The sequence below is a fragment of the Pyxicephalus adspersus genome, chromosome 11 (assembly GCF_032062135.1).
Source record: "Pyxicephalus adspersus chromosome 11, UCB_Pads_2.0, whole genome shotgun sequence".
In the NCBI taxonomy this organism is placed as follows: Eukaryota; Metazoa; Chordata; class Amphibia; order Anura; family Pyxicephalidae; genus Pyxicephalus; species Pyxicephalus adspersus.
In genome coordinates, this window is record NC_092868.1 from 57755675 (window position 1) to 57775501 (window position 19827).

At 42.2% G+C, this 19827-nt stretch overlaps 2 protein-coding genes across 2 annotated transcripts; one reads left to right on the top strand and one right to left on the bottom strand.

The window, feature by feature from the left end:
* Nucleotides 1-617: 617 nt before the first annotated feature.
* TBRG1 (transforming growth factor beta regulator 1) lies at nt 618-9979 on the top strand. The gene is made up of 10 exons (XM_072427245.1): nt 618-763; nt 1381-1525; nt 1720-1790; nt 2070-2278; nt 4145-4284; nt 4973-5119; nt 6705-6802; nt 7098-7208; nt 7468-7610; nt 9440-9979. Exons 2-10 carry the CDS (start codon nt 1397-1399, stop codon nt 9574-9576), a joined length of 1185 nt encoding a protein of 394 aa, XP_072283346.1. The 5' UTR covers nt 618-763; nt 1381-1396; the 3' UTR covers nt 9577-9979.
* Nucleotides 9980-10332: 353 nt separating this feature from the next.
* Nucleotides 10333-18039, bottom strand: PANX3 (pannexin 3). Its single transcript, XM_072427244.1, has 5 exons — nt 15764-18039; nt 13825-13967; nt 12803-13017; nt 11296-11975; nt 10333-10647 (listed from the first exon to the last, which is right to left on the bottom strand). Exons 1-5 carry the CDS (start codon nt 15939-15941, stop codon nt 10619-10621), a joined length of 1245 nt encoding a protein of 414 aa, XP_072283345.1. The 5' UTR covers nt 15942-18039; the 3' UTR covers nt 10333-10618.
* Between the last annotated feature and the right edge of the window lie 1788 nt (nt 18040-19827).

The following is a 19827-nucleotide window of genomic DNA, read 5'->3' on the forward strand; positions in this document are numbered from 1 at the left end:
CAATGTTATTAAGTAAGGGATCATAAATTTGGGATTTTTGTCCTTCAAAAGGGATATTATGAAATCTGAGGTCTGGCATCACATGATAGAGGGAGACGGGGGTCCAAACAATGCACTGGGCTTCCAGAAGAGAGATCCTGGAGAGCTGGAAGGCACAAAGAATGGCAAACACCTCCTTGGCTGCCACCAAGTCATTACAAGAGCTCTGGTGACAATTATAACATATTTCTCATCACTTCCTGTCTTGGTCCACAGCCCAGGACAAATAGAAAATGAGAATCTCACTAACAATGATGCATAAAGTAAATAAATATAAGTTTACCAGGGCTCTATACCCTATCCACTCTTTTTCCATGACATACAAATGTTTTTAATTTTCAATTTACAATATAAAATAATAATTCAAAGTTGGACTTGAAATACAAACACATTTGGTGGTTTATTAGAGGATTCTACCGGTATTAGGAATAGGCAGTAAAAACCCATACAGGAAATAGAGGGGTTAGAGGCTAGAGCAGGGCTGAACACACCCACTATGAGAAGTTTGGTTACGCCTCTTCCCCAGCAGCCAATCAGAAGTCGCCTCTTTATCAGGATCGGCGTAATCTTTTACAACCGCAGCCAATCCCAGTACGAGCAGCAATTGATTGGCGGGATCTAAGTAAGGGCGGAAGTGTTTTCCTGCCAGTTTCCGAGCCCTGGCGAGAATATACCATAGAGATGTCCGGAAGTGAGGCTAGAGCGGACACTTTGCTTACATTGGGTAAGTGCAGCTTGCTTTTTTATTAAATTTAATTAATTTTAGTTAAATAAAATATCGGAAAGACCCCAACACTATCCAGCTTTTAGTACAATGTTTTGTATGTGAGGATTATGCTATAGTGTAATGCTATAGTACTGTACCATAGAGTTGAGCACAGATCTGTGCAATCCAAACATAAATAAACTAACTAGCTCTGACATATACCATAGTGCTGTACAGAGAACACTCAGCCAGTCCCATTAGCCTCTGCACAGAGGCGCTGACACTCTAATGTCCCCCACAGTCACACACTATTATTATACATTTATATAGCTCTGACATATACCACAGTGCTGTACAGAGATCACTGAGCCAGTCCCATCAGTCTCTGTACAGAGGAGCTGACAATCTAATGTCCTTCCACAGTCACACACTAATATTATACATTTATAAAGCTCTGACATATACCATAGTGCTGTACAGAGATCACTGAGCCAGTCCCATCAGTCTCTGTACCGAGGAGCTGACACGCTAATGTCCTCCACAGTCACACACTATTAATTTACATTTGTATAGCTCTGACAAATCTATTTCCCTTATTTTATTCCTATCTATATTAATATTTATCTCTTTCTCAGCCTTCCTGTAGTAGCCATGAATCCGCCCTTCTTGTCACATTCTTCGTACCATGATGGGAAAATGAAATCAAAGAAGCGGAGTCACAAGGAGAAATATCGCTTGAAGTGTCTGCGGCTCCGACGACTAGCGAAAACCATGGTGTTTGTGAGTTTGATGTACCCTGTAGCTCATCACATTGTCACCCCCATGTATAAAACCTGGGGGGAGAGGCTGATTTATATCATAGGAAAAAAAAAAAGCGGGGGGGGGGCATCAGACACATCTGCGGGAGTATATCAGGCTCTTTGAATTCTGCCGTATTGAGATATTAATATAACACGTCTTATTGTCCCCAACAGGAAAATGCTGCGCTCTGCGATGAGATAGCACGGGTCGAAAGCAAATTTGTCAAAGCAAAAGAAGAAAGAAGGTGAAATTTTAGTTATTATTCAGTTTCTGTTTCCTTTCCTGGGAATACAAATGAACAGTTCTTGAAATCCACTCCTATTACAACCCAGGCAGAGTATGGCCTGATGAACACCATGGGTGCTATTCTCCTTCCAGAACTTATATAACATTATACCGAGGCCTGCACAGGCTCTGGAGGTGTCTGTATGTTCAGAGTTGTTTCTTTGGAGGGTAGCGTGAGATTATGTATGTATGTAATATTAATAAATGAGACCTTAAACCCTCCCTTTTCCCCATTCAGGTTTCTCTTAAAGAGGCTTCTGCAATTCCAGGCGTTAAGTGAGGACGATCGGCCCACCCCGCACAGCTCCAGCCTATCGCTCAGCTTCGAAATGCCCAGCATGAGCGAGGGGAACCTGGATGTGAGCCTCCCCAGCGTGGCGGACAATGGCCTGGGCAAGAAGTTGAAGAAAGACAAGAGGGAAAAGGGCAAAGAGAACAAATCAGAGGGTGAGTACCATGCCCCAATTTTTTAAAGTGCACCTGTCCTTTCTGCCAAGAAAACCACCATACAGGGCTGTAGCCTGGCAATGGCCTCATTGTTGCAATCATTGGGCCGGATTTATGAAAGCTCCCCAGGACTAGAAGATATTAATATCATGGGAGAACCTGGGTGATCCAGCAAACATTGGAATGGATTTCTGTAAAATCATTTGCTAATAATTTTACAGATCATTTCCAGGTTTGCTGGATCACCCTCTATAGTCTTCTCTAGTCTTGATGAGTTTTAATAAATCCATTTCTATGTGTTAGGGTTAATATCCAACAATCCGACCCCAATTTCCAGATTATATGAGACCTTCTGGTTTCGATGACCCCATAGACCCCCCCCATGTGCCAGTGCAGTTCTCAGGATCATTTGACTGTGTAAGCTCCTGGATCAACCTGACACACCTGCTAAATCTTTAACCAGAGTGATACAACCTCTAATATGTTTTTATATCTGGATTAGTCAAGCATCATCTTTGTGTGGTTTTTTATTGCTTTAACCTGGGCATTTGATTTCTCTCTGGATTTATATGTCTAAAAGCGGTACATTGTTTTTCATGAAAATTTATTTTACTGCATAATATATAATAATACATAATATATTAGTATAATAAAGTTTGAAACACAAAATAATAAATTAAATAAATTTAAAATAATAAATAAATTTCTCATACTATTATATTATACTGTAAAATAAATGTTCATGAATAACAATGTACTGCTTTTACACATATAAATCCACTGCATTCAATACAGTTATTTTGTATTGAATGCAATACAAATAGATTTAAATTTCCCGTCACGCCCCGTATGGAACATCCGCATGCACCAATGTGACCAGGAACTCCCCAGTGACTCATTGTGTGAAGAGAACGCCGGCCGGAGGAAGGAAGAAGACGGGCATCGCGGAGAAGGCCGCCGACGGATCAGGTAAGTCTCGATTTACTATTGCTTTTCATTGGTTTAGCTAACCCGAGTGTGACTCGGGGTTACCGCTTTCAGCATCTTTTTTTTTTGAAGTTTGTTTAGATACCTAGAAAGTCACAAGAGTTTGAGACATTGTGGGTATATACCAGGGATGTGGCACTAAAGCTCCCACCTGTTTAATACTATTTATGTATTCTCATTAAAAACACATGCTTGTTTTCACAGAATTTATCTGATAGACATAATGGTGAAGCTTAACAATCCTGTCCTGACCCGGCCCTTTGTGCCTCTTGCTGCCCCTACAGAGCTGCTAATCAATATCAAACTGTCGTGGAGTTCAATGGAGCCTCTGGGGGTAACAGATACCAGAGCAGTGGCTGAAAATTTACCAGGCTAACTGGCAGAACCAGCACATGCAAGCAGAACTCCGAACTCAGAAACACAGAGCAATGACAGAGAACATAGGCTGATGATCAGGGCAACAATAATTCACAGAAATAATTGGAGCCATGAAGAGCCAGAAGCCTGAGCTGACTCCAGCAGACAGAATAACCTGATCAGGCTCAGGCTGAATGTTCAGCAGTTTGAGCCCATAATTAGGACAGGTGAGCACAGCAGAGAACTAAGTTGAAGTTCCTAGTGAAAGCTAGTAGATAGTGAAGGATCAGGAAGGACTGTTAGGTTAATACAACATTCCAATACCAGGAACATTCTAATGAGGGGCAGCATTCTGTCCTACACTTAGTATAGGTGAGGATAGGTACATGCAGGTTCAGAACAACCTGTGACTTGTGCAGTTGTGACCCCTGCATGTACAGCTGACGGAAGTTCTGTACACACCAGCTGGTCCTATAGCCGTGAACACCTCCAATTAACCAGAAGCTTTTTTAACATCTGCAGTCATGAAGAAACTAACCAAAAAGAAGAAAGTAACGGATGTAGCCCCGCGCAGGTGGGTTCAGCCCATTCTCCTGGACCCCTGTGGTCGGCCCGTCTTCCCCATCGGATTGGACGATCTAACAGTTTACAGTTTGGGAGAGGTGAGGATTATTTCTAAATCTGTTTGGTTGTCATGTTTTCTATGTTTGTTATCTTATAATATTACCTTGTATTTATAAAGTGCAAAGCATTGTGCAGTTGATAGTCATGTGACTAACTGTCCTTGGTGGCGCTCATGCAGCATCTTAGGATCGTCTGCTGCTGAAAGATAATGATAATGAGGTCTTTAATCCTCATTCCTTTTCTCCTTAGTACAGCCATTGGTCCTTTTCCCCTCCTGCAGGAAATGGCTGGCACAAAGTGACATTTTATAGAAAACTCCATCAGTCCGGCACCACATAAATACAGCATTAGTTTTACATTTCAATCAGACAAACGAAGCCTTAAAGCAAGCTGCTGCTGATCTGCTGACTCCTAAATGTTATACAACAAATGATGTGTGTATTATAGTAGAATGCAACCATTAAAAAACAAATCAAACTGACCCAAAACTATTCTGATTTATTCATAAATTATTTTATATATATATATATATATTGTATATGTATTGAACTAAATATTGGAATTTTAACAATAATTATGAAGTTAGATTAGATACCTAGAAAGTCCCAAATAAAATGACATTGTGGATATATAACAGGGATGTGGTACTAAATCTACATCCCCATCTGTTGTATAATGATACTACTTTTGTATTCCCAACAAAAACACATGCTTTTTTTTCCTCAGATTATATCAGATCGAAGCGAATTCCATGACCGGAACGCCATTTACCCGGTGGGCTTCTGCAGCACCAGAGTTTATGTCAGCATGAGAAACCCGGAGCAGAAATGTCTTTATACGTGTCAGATCAAAGATGGCTGGAGCCGGCCTCAGGTGAGTGATTTGTACTTGATGTGGGATTTGTTTATAATTTAATTTTTTTTTTCATCCCTTGGCTAATTATTTTTAATGTTCCAGGTATTATTGATAATACTGTAGGGGAGTTTACTACTGATTCATCACAACACTCACAATATATATCAAAAAGATCTTATCCCAAAACTGAATAGTTGACACACATTCCCACCATATATGAAGTAAGGTGCCAGATTGTTGACACCAACATATCCAAATGTTCATATCCAAAGAATCTTGAAAGCCTTCTCCCGAGCCCTACAGAATATTTATCTGCCATATGTTATACTTTCTCCCATTCTTCCATTGAGAACTGTTGCCCCAGGTTTAATTCCCGGTATCTCACATATGTTGGGAGGCCTGTATGAGATGCTGCTAGTAAGATGTCATAAAGCACCGATAACGCATGTATCAGATAGGTCTCTTGTAGCAATAAAGACTCAAATGACGTTCAGTCCCTAATAAGTTCCTGAGGGTTGGAAAAAGAAGAAATATAAGATACCAATTGATTGTATAAAACCCATACTAAAGTTCTTCCTGTAAAGAGGTCAATGATAAGAATCTAGTAGACTCGTAGATCCAACCTAAATGATAATGCTCATTTACATTCCATCTTACAAACGTCTCCACCCCCATAGCTGGTGTAAAAGCAGAAAGGTGTCATTGGGCATGTAGATTTTATTTTGTTGCAAGATATTAAATGATCTGTTATATTTGTATTACATAATTATTATTATTAATAAACAGGATATATATAACGCCAACATATTGCGCTGTGCTGTACATTCATTATATAAACCAATGTTAGACACCTGGAGGAGACGTATTAAGCTCAGTGTGATATTGAATAAATAAGACGATCTCTGCAGTTCCGTATGACCGCTGTCTGTTCTGTATCACAGCGCTGGGCTGCCACAGATCTTTGATGATTACACAGGGAGAGCTGCGATCTTCCAGTGTCATCTGCAGGACTCTGCTATTGGCATAATGGCTCAGATCCCCCTTTGCATTCATTTATGGATGACCATTCTTTTATTCTATATTACTGTGTATATTTTTCTAACAACCCCTTATTAACCTATAGTAAACCCAGATTAGTCAACTTAATTTTCTTCTTTCTTAGTTTATTTTTATTTGTGTTCATAGCACCAAATTAGGGAATGTGCTTTATACCAGTAATTGACCCTAATTAGTTTATCCCTATAACTCTAGTTATCTCCTATTATAAGAGGGGGATTCTGGTATCCTTGCCATGAATGCCAGTAGATCTTGTCTCGGCTGTGATTCAGAATGACACAACTTCCCATTGCTTATCCTATTACCAATTGATCATGGAGTTGTCTGAGATACACACAGCCACTAGAGGAGCACTCATGATAATAAAATTCAAACATAAACAGGATTTATAATGCACCAACATATACAGACAGTGACACAAGAGGAGAAGGAGACCTTGCACCGAAGAGCTTACAATTTAAAAGAGTTCAAAATGATTTTCCTGTAAAATGGATGTGCTGAAAGTGAAGTGTAAGACAAAGCAAATCACAATCTTCTGTTCCCTTAGTTTGAGATTGTTCCTGAAGATGACCCCCAGAACATGATATGTGGGAGTTCAGCTACAGAATGTCACAATGCGTTACTGAAGAGCATCGGGGCTGCGCGGTAGGTTGATTCTATTTTTCTTTGTTGTTTATTGCAGGGACACAAGCACTATGAGATAATAGCCTCCCCCACCACCAGGGGGCAGCAGACAGGGTATTTCTCACCCTATAAACGGCTGAACTCAGCATTGCACAATTATCAATATTTTATTTTTACAGCGCCAATTAGAAATGTAAAGTCTGCATTGCACTGTTGCTCTGTTCTCTGGGATAAAATGTGGGCGGAAGCTGAAGGGAAATGGTAAAGTATCAGAAATGTAAATGTGACAAGCCAATGATGTGTATTCTCTTTCCAGGGGTCAGAGGGTCTCCGCTCCAGAAAACACCGGGCCGTACTTTTTTGGGTTTTCACACCCCACCATTCAGAATTTGATACAAAGCTGCCCCGGGGCTCGCAAATGTTCCAGGTGAGATTCCTTTTCAGAAACCATCAGACTGTCAGAGATCAGAGATGGTAAAACCCTTTTCAGGAGTTGTCAGCCACTTCTGTGTATTGCTGGGAAGATTTCCCCTTATTTCCTGTCCTGGAGACACAACAGGAAGTAAGAAGAAGTCTCTCCAATGTGAAGGAAATCCCCGTTTCCCATATTGGTGATTTGCCCCCACCTCAGGGAGGTACGGACATTAAGTACTATCAGTCATGTCATCCTATTGTTTGTTTTCTAGCTACGAGTGGGTAAAGTTTGAAGTATGGAAGCCGGGGGACGGGCCGATACCTCAGGAGGATTATGAAATCAGTCCAGCTGTAAGCTTTGAGGCTTTTCAGAGACAATCCCTGGAGGAGATGAAACCAGATAATGTGTTGTCAGGTATGATTACCAATGTATGATCACTAAGCATGGTATAAGCACACACTGTATACTCACTGAGCTTTCTACATACACATATTGCCCACTGAGCCTCCAACATACTCATTGTCCACTGAGCCGACAACATACACTCATTGTCCACTGAGCCGACAACATACACTCATTGTCCACTGAGCCGACAACATACACTCATTGTCCACTGAGCCGACAACATACACTCATTGCCCACTGAGCCGACAACATACACTCATTGCCCACTGAGCCGACAACATACACTCATTGCCCACTGAGCCTCCAACATACACTCATTGCCCACTGAGCCTCCAACATACACTCATTGCCCACTGAGCCTCCAACATACACTCATTGCCCACTGAGCCTCCAACATACACATATTGCCCACTGAGCCTCCAACATACACATATTGCCCATTGAGCTCACTATATACACACATAATGTACTCAATTGAGCCCTGTGTAAACACAAGAAGTCTAATTTATTAAAGCTTCAAAGAATGGAGAAGATAGACTATCATGGGTAGACGTGGATGATATAGCAAACCTTGATTCAGGATTAAAAACATTTGCCACCTAATAGCAAATAATATTTAAGAAACAAATTCCAGATTTGCTGTATCACCCAGGTTCCCCTATGATAATCTTCTCCAGTCTTGGACATACATCAGGCCCACAATGTGCCCACTGAGCCCCCCTTATAATCAGACATGGTTTGCCCACTGAGCCCCCCTTATAATCAGACATGGTTTGCCCACTGAGCACCCCTTATAATCACACATGGTGTACCTTCTGAGCTCCCCTTATATTCACACGTGGTGTACCTTCTGAGCCACCTATAATCACGCATGGTGTACCCATTGAGCCCACCAAAAACACTTGCTTCATACATAAGTACACTATGAATGCATATAGTATACCCACTGAGCACACTATATTCACCCATGGTGTATCTACTAAACCTATTATAAACACTCAGTGTATCCACTATGCACATTATTAGCACATAGAGTTTACTGAGCACCTTACAAAACATGAGAATATTCACACATGGTATACTCACTCTCCTATAGTATAGTCTCCTATATACATGTTAATACCCCAATATAAACCCTTGCTGCATGCCCAATAAGTACACAAATATTATACCCACAGTGTCTACCATATATTTTACCCACTCAGCTCAATATAAACATACACACACTGCATACCCACTGAGTCAACCAGTCACTCACCTGCAGTTTTGTACCTAAATCTCTGTCAGTCTCAGCTGTAAGTGCTGGCCGGGGTTTGTTTGCAGAAATTTTTCTTACGCTTTGTGATCATTCTGGTTGACTGCACATTGGATTGAGAACCAGCAACCATACAAAGTGTCAGCTATCAATGGGAAGGACCTTAAAGAGACCCTGTCTATGTGTTATATGATCATATATTGTATTTAGGAGGTCATTCACCTGTAAAATCCTCCCTTGTGTAAACATCCAAAGCCCCAAGCTTGCTGATTGGCCGCGCCATCTTGGATGTCACTTAACTGGCACTCTGCATTCCTTCTTACTCCTCCCCCAGCTACTACATCATAGGTTGTGTTGGGAGGTGAGGGGCAGAGAGGAGCTGGGCCAGACTTTTCAGCAAGCCTGGAGGCACATTGTATCTTAAGCAAAAACTCTGCAAGCAATATACCTCCAATTATTGGTGACAAGACCACTTTATTTATCAGATTGTGAGGGGTTAGGTGATCCTTTGTCTTTAATGACGTGATCTGTTGATGTTTCCTCCATATTTCGGGTGCCTCCTCATGGCGTTTGCTTATTGCAGGTATGGATCTTCCAGAGATTCACGCATCACATGATTACATCTCCACCTATCAGGAAATCTTCCTGTCCCCTCCCCACATATCCCGAGACATCCAGCAACTGAAGTCATCCTCGTCCGGTCAGTACAGCCCACCGTGACTACCTGGAGGCAATCTATAGAGGTTGTCACCCTGAGACCACATTAAGACAATCTTCAGAGGTTGTCACTCCAGGAGCACCTGAGGATAATCTATGGACGTTGTCACCCTTAGACCACCTGAGGACAATCTTCAGAGGTTGTCACCCCAGGAGCACCTGAGGATAATCTTTAGACGTTGTCACCCTGAGACCACCTGAGGACAATCTTCAGAGGTTGTCACCCCAGGTGCACCTCAGGATAATCTATGGACGTTGTCACCCCAGGAAATGTACAATGTGTAGATTTTTATTCTCTGTATTTATTTAGATATTACAAAATGTTCCAATTTTTTGTATTTTTAATATCTGAGTTTCATCTTTTGTGCAAAAATGTTGCATATTACAATTAAATTCATTTTACATATTGAAGGCTACTGGAAATGTGAGGGGTGCGTGTCACTTTACTGCAAACATCCATATTGTGTATATAATCATTTCACAAGCCATTTGATCATATGATTTAATAAAATCACATGATAAAAAATGGAAATGTAATTTCCTTGTAACCCCTCAACCCCGCACTCCTGTGATTGGCTAATTGCTATTACCCTAGGTCAGCACAGAGCTAACCGTTAAATAGCAGACATCCCCTGCAATCCTTACATTGAGGCCAATCAGGTGGTGTTAATGAAGCAGACCCTTCCACCTACTTGTAGCTTTGACCAAATAGTTGCCACTGATAATCTCCAGAACAAAAGGGGGTAAAATCTGTGATAAAGCTGCTGAAATCTTTGCTATATTTTACGTAATGACCACACCCAGGAATGGGCCAATTACAATAATCCAAATAAATCCAAACCTTTTTACAATATTAAGTTTTGTTATAAAATGTATCAGATACACAAACATTTCTGATTTTCTATGAGCAGATTGTTTCCTGCCCCGCCATGGTATCGGCTTGTAGGGTAAATAACCCCACATTTGTCTACAAAAAAGAAAATCGTTATAAATAAATGTTCAGAATGTAAAAACATCGATAATCAGAATTCCGTCTTCCCGTCTTCTATACTTTGTTGTCTTTTCTTGTCATTTCTGCAAAAAATAAGAATTTCAGTCATTTCTCCATCTGTGATAACCCCCAACCCTTCCTCTTTCTACCCCTCCACAACTTTTTCTAGCATTCTATTTTGCATTCTACATTAATTTTGTTAAATTACTCCCTGTGATGTGATCACCAAGTTTGTAAAAAATCAGGGGCAGCTCCTGGGCGGTACATTCCTAATGGTGTAGCCACACCCCCTCCCAAATGCACACCCCCGAGGAGTCTTTTACCTACACAGCTTTTTGGGAGTCAATCCAGCAGCATTGCTTGTGGATAGGCAGATTACTATAGTCAAGCAGGCAGGGCTGACAACGCTGGTTGGGATTTTAAGGCAGAAATGTAACCAGTGCTGAGAATTACACAGCTTTGCCTCATAGCACAGCCCTGTCTATCAGAGACCATTACCATTAGGTAACAGTCACAGGTCTTGCCCCACTCACAAGTAGAAGAAGCATGAACTTTGTCATTCTGCTCTTACTTCCTATTTGCTTTCCTCTTGCTAGCACATTGGAACCAAAACACAACTGATTGGCTCCTTGTGCTGCTTTTCCTCCCATTCTAAGCTCTGCTGTACAAAGATTGCATAAGTCAGATGTTGGTGTATTCTAACTGATGGACTTAGGAAGGATTGATCTTACCAATATTTTCCACTTTGGATAGTGGCTGGACCTCATTGCCCCCTGTGACTCCATCATACCCCGATGTAAAAAAGGCTTCGCTGTCTTCCTCCATGCCCACCAGCAGCGTCATGAAGTCCACCACCGTGTCAATGTTCTCCCGGTTCCTGGTCATATTCTTGAGCGTGCAGAGAACGCTGAGGCGGCTGAAGGATTTGAGCTCGCAGATATTGGCCCGAAGGAACAGAATGATGATGTTGAGGTCATTGATGGGGCAACCCAACATCTTCCTACTCAGGAGGTCGAAGGCCGGGAGCATTTCATAAACATTCAGGAACTGCTTGTCCCAGTGGAAGAGCTTACTCAGGTTGTACAGGATGACCGGCACCAAGAGGATGTAGACCACGGCATTGACCACGCTGATGATCTGGAAGATGGTCAGCGATATCAGTTTACATTTGACGAAGATGGAGGAGGAGGACGTGTCCGAGACCAGGAAACCCTGCTTGACATGGCAGTTGAACTCATCCTGATAGAAGACGCTGAGGTGGAAGAAGCCCAGGTAGAAGCAGGTGAAGAGGATGAGGAGAAGGAGGAGGATGTTCCGGAAGAGGTAGGTGAATGCGATGAAGTGTGAGCGCTGTTTGGCAGTCAGGTAACGCTCCAATAGGGGATATTCAAAGTAACGCACATGGCGGGCACTGGAAATGTCAAACAGAAAAATGATTGGTATGGGGTATAAAATTGGAGTTCTGGGGTGATGTGCACCAAGAGTCCCCATTTAGGAGTTCTTCATATACAGTCAGGGCAACCTTACTTGGCACCAATGCATTGTATGGGAGTGTACCTACCTGTCTGTATGTGTCTGGTACTGGCAACAGATATTATTAGAGACAGTTTTAGACTTTTTTCTGCCCTAGGCAAACATTAGGAAGACCCTACCTCTCCCAGGGTATAAAACAGAGGCAGGTACCTCTCGTAATAGACCACATATGTAGACCCCAGTAAAAAATGCCCAGTGCAAATCTTAAGGCAGACCTCAATATAGACCCCCAGTGACAGTCCCCAAGGCAGATCCTAATATAGACCCCCCAGTGACAGTCCTTAAAGCAGATCCTAATATAGACCCCAGTGACAGTCCCCAACGCAGATCTCAATATAGACCCCCAGTGACAGTCCCCAAGGCAGACCTTAATATAGACCCCCAGTGACAGTCCCCAAGGCAGACCTTAATATAGACCCCCAGTGACCCAGTGACAGTCCCCAAGGCAGATCCTAATATAGACCCCCAGTGACAGTCCCCAAGGCAGATCCTAATACAGACCCCCAGTGACAGTCCCCAAGGAAGACTTGCATACAGACCCCCAGTGGCTGACCCCAAAGCAGACCTCAATTTCAGACCCCCACTGACAGACCTCAATGCTGACCCCAAGGCAGACATTTTTATTATCCCTCTGCAAATATGATATTATTTATTCATCCTATAATATATTTATATGACATATAAGGATATGAGTGCAGGCAGCACCTTTTTAGCTCCTCCCAGAACAGCTGTGGGTCGGGACAGTTCCTGTGAGTCTTCACCAAGTGCTGGACCAGCTTGATGGACCGATTGTAGGATTTGTCCAATTCATCGATAATGAAGAGGAGATCGGTGTACAGCGCAGACCTGGAGATGTACTTCCATAGGACGACCGGAATGTACATTGCGATGGCGACAACTGTCAGCGTGAAGGGGAACACCTGTGAAGTGACAGGATCTGGTGAATGTTATAACAATCTCATTTTTCTGTTGGGGGTTTCCTTTATTGGCAGCATTTCCTGGACAGCATTAGCAGCTCACTGATTTATTTATAAGTTGCCCCTTTGGCTGCTTGAGTACTTTGCCCACTTTAAAATGTTTGGCTGGAGAATTGCTTAAAAAGCCCCAAAATTAAATGGAGGATGTGTAGAATAAAAAGGTGTGTGCACCTTTATACAGGGCGATATCTGCCTGGTACGGGCTTCAATCTGCAAGTAAAAGTGATCAGGCGGCTCTACAGCCATCAAACACAGCTGTGAGACTGAAAAGAGAAACTAAACTTAGCTTAACCCATTTATAGCTATGATACATTGACAGAGAAAAGGTTAAAGGGGCATTTCCCCCAAAAGTCATATTTAAGTTATGGCTGTACCCTGGTGGGCTGATCTAGACCCCCGGCTTCTTTATCTTGGAAATGCAGTTTGTTCTTCTTGCCATAAATTCTAACAGCAAACCTGGCATATGTGGATAGGAATGGCCTGCTCTGTGTTCTCCCCAGAATTGTTTTTTAAAGCTGGGTGAGATAAAAATTGTAGGTGGGTGGCAGCCTCTGTATTTTTCGGTGGTTGCTGAAAAGTGCCGGGTGGTGCGCCCAGTTATAAGAAGCCGGGGAGATCACTGCTGTTAGAATCAGCCCGGCTTCTCTGCTGTAAGAGAAATGATGGAAGGAAGGACGGTGTCTGGTTCAAAAGTTTGCAATGCATTGTGGTGCAGAATTAGCCCCCTTCCTTTTCAGATTTGCCCCTTACCTTGTGGATCCACAGGGAGGTGACGATGTGACTGCCGCCTTCGGTGAAGTCGTGATGCGTCAGGGACTGCCAGCAGTGCTTATCTACAAACTTTACTTGCTTCTCGGTGAAGTTATTTGGGGGGAAGCAAAGTATCTGTGAACCTGGAAGAGATGGAAGATTTCAGGACGATATAACGGACTAAATATGGGGCCGAGACCCCCTAATGTCTGCGTTCACCTCTGCTCATGGGTGCTGCACTGCCCACACCCAGCCATGGACAGAATTCCTATAACTCCCCATGTCCGGGGAAGGAATTTTCCTGGTGACACCAAAATATGTTCAACTCTGGTTTCTTCTTGCTAAAATATTTCATATTTTGCAACATTTTATTACTAACTTTTTTATTTTTAATAGTCATCATTTATTTCCCCGCCCCCGCTGGGCTCTGTCTTACCTACCACCAACCTCTGTATATCCGGGGCAGGGTACAAGAAATCTTAATTATTAATGGAATTGTGTAAAATTGAATAAATTAAAACCTGCAAAGTATGAATGGAAAACCTAAAAAGCCCCGGACCTTCTGTGCACTGCGCAGCAACAGTAAAGCAGTAATTGCGGTGGGAAAACCGCATGGCTCCAGGCTGCTTCTAGGCCCAGCAGATTGCAGCGCAGGTCGATGTGTTTGCTTGGGTTGCGTGTGCATCTGGTGCAGTTCTTCCTTCGGAGGAGGAAAAGGAAGTCCGTTGCCATTTTCACCATTCTGCAACCCCACTGCATTGCAAACATTCCAACCGAATGGGGGCAGCTGGAAATGCGGCCAAGCATGCGGTACAATGCTTTGGAATACTGCAGGTCTGAAAGGGGTCCAATCACTGGAACAACGCAAACATGCAGCTAAGGCATTCAGGTCAAAATATTACATTTTGAATGATGCCATAGATGCAGAAAAAAATACCAAATAGACATAAATAGAAATAATGATACGTTTGTAGTAATGCCCAACATAAACCCGGCCTCCATCACTGCAGCGGGGGGACAGCTTGAGGCTGTGGGGGTGGGGACAGGGGAGAAGAGAACTCCCCTGTCACCCCCCCATAGATCTGGCTCCTCCCTAAAGGTCCCTCCTCTGCCAATCATTTTCCAAATCTGGGATTTATGACATCATAGGGAGTTAATTTTCATATAATTTAAGTATAATGTAAAGATTAATGGACTGTGCTGGGGGAGGGGAAATAACTTTATCCTGGAGCTCATTTTCATTATTTGGTCTGTTCCAGATTTTAAATAATTCTCCTTGGATTCATCCATAGCCCAGATTCTCCTTTTAGTTTTTACATGCTGATATTAAATTATTAGCATTTTACACTCATTATGAGCCTGTGAAGAGGACCTGTCATCACATATACATTTTATATTACATGCACGATGCTAAATATGCTTCCTCCCTCCATAAGGACAGCACCATATTTTTTCATGCATCAATCAGCATCACTCTCTACTTGATGCAGCACAGGGATAACATAATCATGTAAATCTGGATGTCTGATTCTGGTCACAAAAATCTGATCAGCCCCTGTTGTAGCCTCGGGGCATTATAATATTGCAGTCTGATCACTGGGGGAAAGGAGAGTGAGGAAATGTTCCTCCTACCTGCAGCAGACTGAAGACGCCTTGATTTATTAAAGCTTTCCAAGGCTGGAGAGGATACACTTTTATCAGTGAACCCGGGTGATCCAGCAAACCTGGAATGGATTTCTTAAAAGTCATTAGCTATTTGTTAGCAAATGTTTTCAATTCTGAACCAGATCCATTCCAGGTTTGCTGGATCACCCAACTTCACCGATAAAAGTGTATCCTCTCCAGCCTTGGAGTGCTTTAATAAATCAGAGCCATGGCAAAGTGATTTTTTGGAGCTATAGGAAGACTTTTTAATTTACTTCTTACACAGGTCACCTACCTGAGGACATTTCCCGGGCAAACGTCAAAGAAACCAGCAACAGGGGCAGACCGACCGTCACCATCCTTATAATACGATCCAGAGGTAGCTCCAATCGCAGGGCTTTCTTATTGGGCGGCTGGTCGGGCAGCAATGCATCCGATAGCATATACTCCGCAGCTCTGTGTGCGATCGACATGTTGCCTCTAATATTCCCAACGGGAAAAATAAAATCTCCCCTTTAGCAGAATCTGCGTCCCCCTTCCAGCTCACAGGACCCTCCAGAATGACAGCGCCCGGCTCCTTCAGCTTAAATACCCCCCTCATTTCCTGCCAAAAATAAAACCCTTTATTCCCTATGAGAGGGCAGAAATAGACAGCGCGCTCCCCAGCCATTGGCAGGCTGTAATTTGGTGACCACAACCTTGTAACGCCGCACTTTGTCAGCCCGAAAAGACAGAATATTTGTGGTGGGGGCCGATGTACCAGCAGGATTTTAAAGGAAACGTTACAATTAGGGAAGCGCGATTTTCCCAGCTGCTTCTATATAAAGCCAGCTGAGGTTTTATGTTCTTTATTAATTATTTCTGCAAACAAAGTGCCGACTTTGTGTCAAAACTTCGACCAGAAAACGGGTTCGTGTGATTTGTTTTATTTTTAAGACAGAAGAGAATATGATATGATGGTAAGTTTCTTTAACACAGGAGCGCTGTACAGACAGAGGAGGGGAGAGGATGAGACGTCTCGCTGCGTCCTCCCCAATAGTAAACTATAGAAGTCATTACCATCTGTCAATAAGCCATCCTTATTTAATGCACACCACTACGTAATAGGTTGGCGCTACATACTGTTTAATAATATAAATATTAGGTGTTTTTGAATCTGGCATATTGTTGAAAATTAAGGAAAATTAACCTCTTCCCATACATAATTTTGGATACTCTGAAAAACATTCAGTTTTTTTTCTTTGAATTTATCTGCTTGGAAGTATTTTAGCACATCGTGGGTTAAACAACCCAGGCGACTGTTTCTTGCATCTGGGGTTTGATAGCGATATCGCATTCTTTTCCTTCCCACCACCAGTTCATACCGCTTCTGCATGTCATTTTGTGTACTGATTGCTCTGACTCTAACTATATCCCCTGAAGAAGCCTTCGGGCGAAACGCGTCGGGATGGAGAAAGCTGAGCCTCCTTTCTACACTTGTTGCAACTCTTAGTCAGACAACTGATTGTCTAGTAAGCAAGGCATTTCCCTACCTATAGCGGTTCAGGGATGCCTTAGACTGAATGCATTTTATATCACTTCTTTTTGTTTTTGTAATTGATCCCTATTGTGATTTGCACTTTGGATGTTAAATAAATGAATATATTTGAAAATCTCTTTTTGCCAAGTCTTTTCTCATTATTTCTTCATTTTGACTTATTATGGGGTTGGCAGATCTATTACTGACAAGATAGTTAGAGTCACCCCCCACACTGTATTAATAATAATAATAATAATAATAATAATAATTGGCATTGTGGCATCTCTCTGCTAACACAAGATTTTTAACAAAAAAAATGGGGCAGCTGTTTAAAAACATGCAAGCAGACAGGCCTTTATTGCAGAACAGGATGAACGATGTATCTTCTGCAATCCAGATTCTGTTGGAGTCAAAAGGCTTTATTTAAAAAAAAATTTCCCCCAGTAAATTTATCTGAAATTCCCTGACAAATGAAATCTATTCACTTTCTATTAGAATAATGAATCGTTCTGCCACCTAGTGGCCAATCATCAAACGTGCACAGCTCTCACAATAGGAAATAAAATATTTTTTATGAGCAAATTAAAAGAGGAATAATTTTTAAATAAAGCCCTTTAAGTCAGCGGTCACCAACCTTTGCGACCTCACGGACCACTAAATTCATAATTTTAAATCCCGCGGACCATTAATATGAATTTTTCTAAAAAGATAAATACATTTGTAAAATAATGGTGCTGACAAGGACTGTGGCGGCTCTGATTTATTGATCGGTTAAGTGAAGTATTACTATTGTTACTATTATCATTAGTTGTATTATCTTTGGTATTACTAAAGGAATGTAAAATATTAGTTTGCTTTTTCTCTCTCATTATTGATTTATTCCAATCTAAGACCAAACAAGAAATGATAATTATCAAACTATTTGATGCCATTAAATATAACAGATAAAGAAAATACACAGCTAAGGTCATACTTACCTAAAGGATCATCTGAGAAATAAACAAATAAAATAAAACAATTGGATGAATCGGTATTGGCGGAGCGGGGTGACTGTTGTAATGGCGGAAACAATACTGAAGCGTACGGCTCGGTAACGCTTGCCTCATAGAAAAACTACACGGACGTCACGCTGCGCCTGCCTTGTTTTTCTGTCTTTAGTACAGTTCATGAATTCAGTGCAATATAAAGGCGAAAATTGTCATTCAGAATATAGGAATTTATTGGAATATTATTTTTGTTTCATTATTAATAAAACTTAAAAATTTAAAATAATGTCCACATTTAATTGTGGACCACCAAAATGTTCCCATGGACCACCAGTTGGGACCGTGCTTTAAGTTATCCATCCTGTCTCTATTATTATTATTATTATTATTATTTATTAAGAAAAATAAAACCTTTTATTGAGACAGAATTACTAATTTTATATTCATTTTGCATTCCAGAAATGTCCATGATGGAGATGAATAGGGAGAGGCATTGATTCCTGAATTTTCACCAATGTGACCCCGATGGGCAAACAGTGATCCCTCCTCTTCTCTTCCCATGTGCAGTAACACCACACAGGGTTGGCTGCCCCTCCTGTGCACCTTCTGCCCCTGGGCCCATGCCAACCCTGCACTGCCACACACTGCGCGGCCCAGAACAGAGAACAGATTCACTCGCACACTGATCCTGCCCAGCCTGCCTGGGGGGGGGGGGGGGGGGGGGGGGGGGCTGTGTACACTGCGAGATTATAGAACACAGAAAACATAACAGATCCCGAATTAACACCGTGTACAGGAAACATCCCCAGCATGCCAATCCACTTCACCTGTACAGAAAACTCCAATATAACCGGAATAAAATCCACATCTTGTATCATTTCACTTTCAGCTCTAGAACAGATAAACGTTACATTCATCCATCTATATTTTTAACACAGCAAATATTAAAGATAAACTCTGGGCAGACACAAAAATGCAGTTGTGTAATCAATAATACAAAATGAAATGTATGAATGGTTCTGGAGCTAGATTCAGACCCTTGTGGTCCCTGCACAGCAGACCTCAAATAGGAGAAGAGAGAAGCAGCACACTCATTTAGAAGCATGCTGATAAAAGGAGAGAGCAGAAGGATATCAGGTATTGTCTGCTGCTTCTCCTTTTACTATGCAGTGTACAGGAACGCAGGGAGGAGCGGTATATTTCCACATTGTCCCACTGGGTTAGTATGGCCATCAAGGGTTCCATGTTCGGTAATGAGCCTTCCAGAGCCCAGGACCCTGGAAGATTTGGGCTGCTTGGCATTCCATGGGAATCTTTCTGGAAGGACAGGAATAGGGGGATGGAAGATGAGGAGGGTAATGGGAGTGTAAGTCTAAATTTGAATTCTTTGCAGGTGCATTTTATACCTACTGATTTCAGATGGGGATAGGACTAGCAGTTTCTTGGCAGCTCCTGGTGGTTGGCCCCTTGCCAGATCCTTGACCACCCCAAATGCGATGCCGGCTGTAAATGTCTCCATCATCTGAACATTGGACAGCTGGCAGCATTGGGCAATACTCAACTGGTCACCACTCCCATTCATTCCCTTTGTGATGTGTGTAGTGTCTCACTGTTTGAGGGGTGGGGGTAAGAAAGCTGTACCCCACCCCACCTTTACTGCCCCTCTGCCCCTAGCCTAAGTTTGGGTTATTTGTGAAGCGACTTTGCACTGCCCATGCTCTATATTTCTCCAAGCTCTGAAGCTGCTCGGTGCCAGCTTAGTGACAACATTTACAAAAGCCGAATTTAGAACTCAATAGCAATATTGTGTAGCACAATATACATTTTGTGCAGACAGATGGGGGCTTTGGGGTG

Bases quoted from the DNA above. Each gene is read 5' to 3' on its own strand.
- TBRG1 (XM_072427245.1), top strand. From the start codon at position 1,397: ATGAATCCGCCCTTCTTGTCACATTCTTCGTACCATGATGGGAAAATG. The intron at 4,285-4,972 runs GTGAGGATTATT...TTTTTTCCTCAG, and splicing joins CAGTTTACAGTTTGGGAGAG to ATTATATCAGATCGAAGCGA. The intron at 7,611-9,439 runs GTATGATTACCA...TGCTTATTGCAG, and splicing joins ACCAGATAATGTGTTGTCAG to GTATGGATCTTCCAGAGATT.
- PANX3 (XM_072427244.1), bottom strand. From the start codon at position 15,941: ATGTCGATCGCACACAGAGCTGCGGAGTATATGCTATCGGATGCATTG. The intron at 11,976-12,802 runs GTGCTGCCTGCA...TGACATTTCCAG, and splicing joins TTCTGGGAGGAGCTAAAAAG to TGCCCGCCATGTGCGTTACT. The intron at 10,648-11,295 runs GTAAGATCAATC...TATTTTTTGCAG, and splicing joins ATCCAAAGTGGAAAATATTG to AAATGACAAGAAAAGACAAC.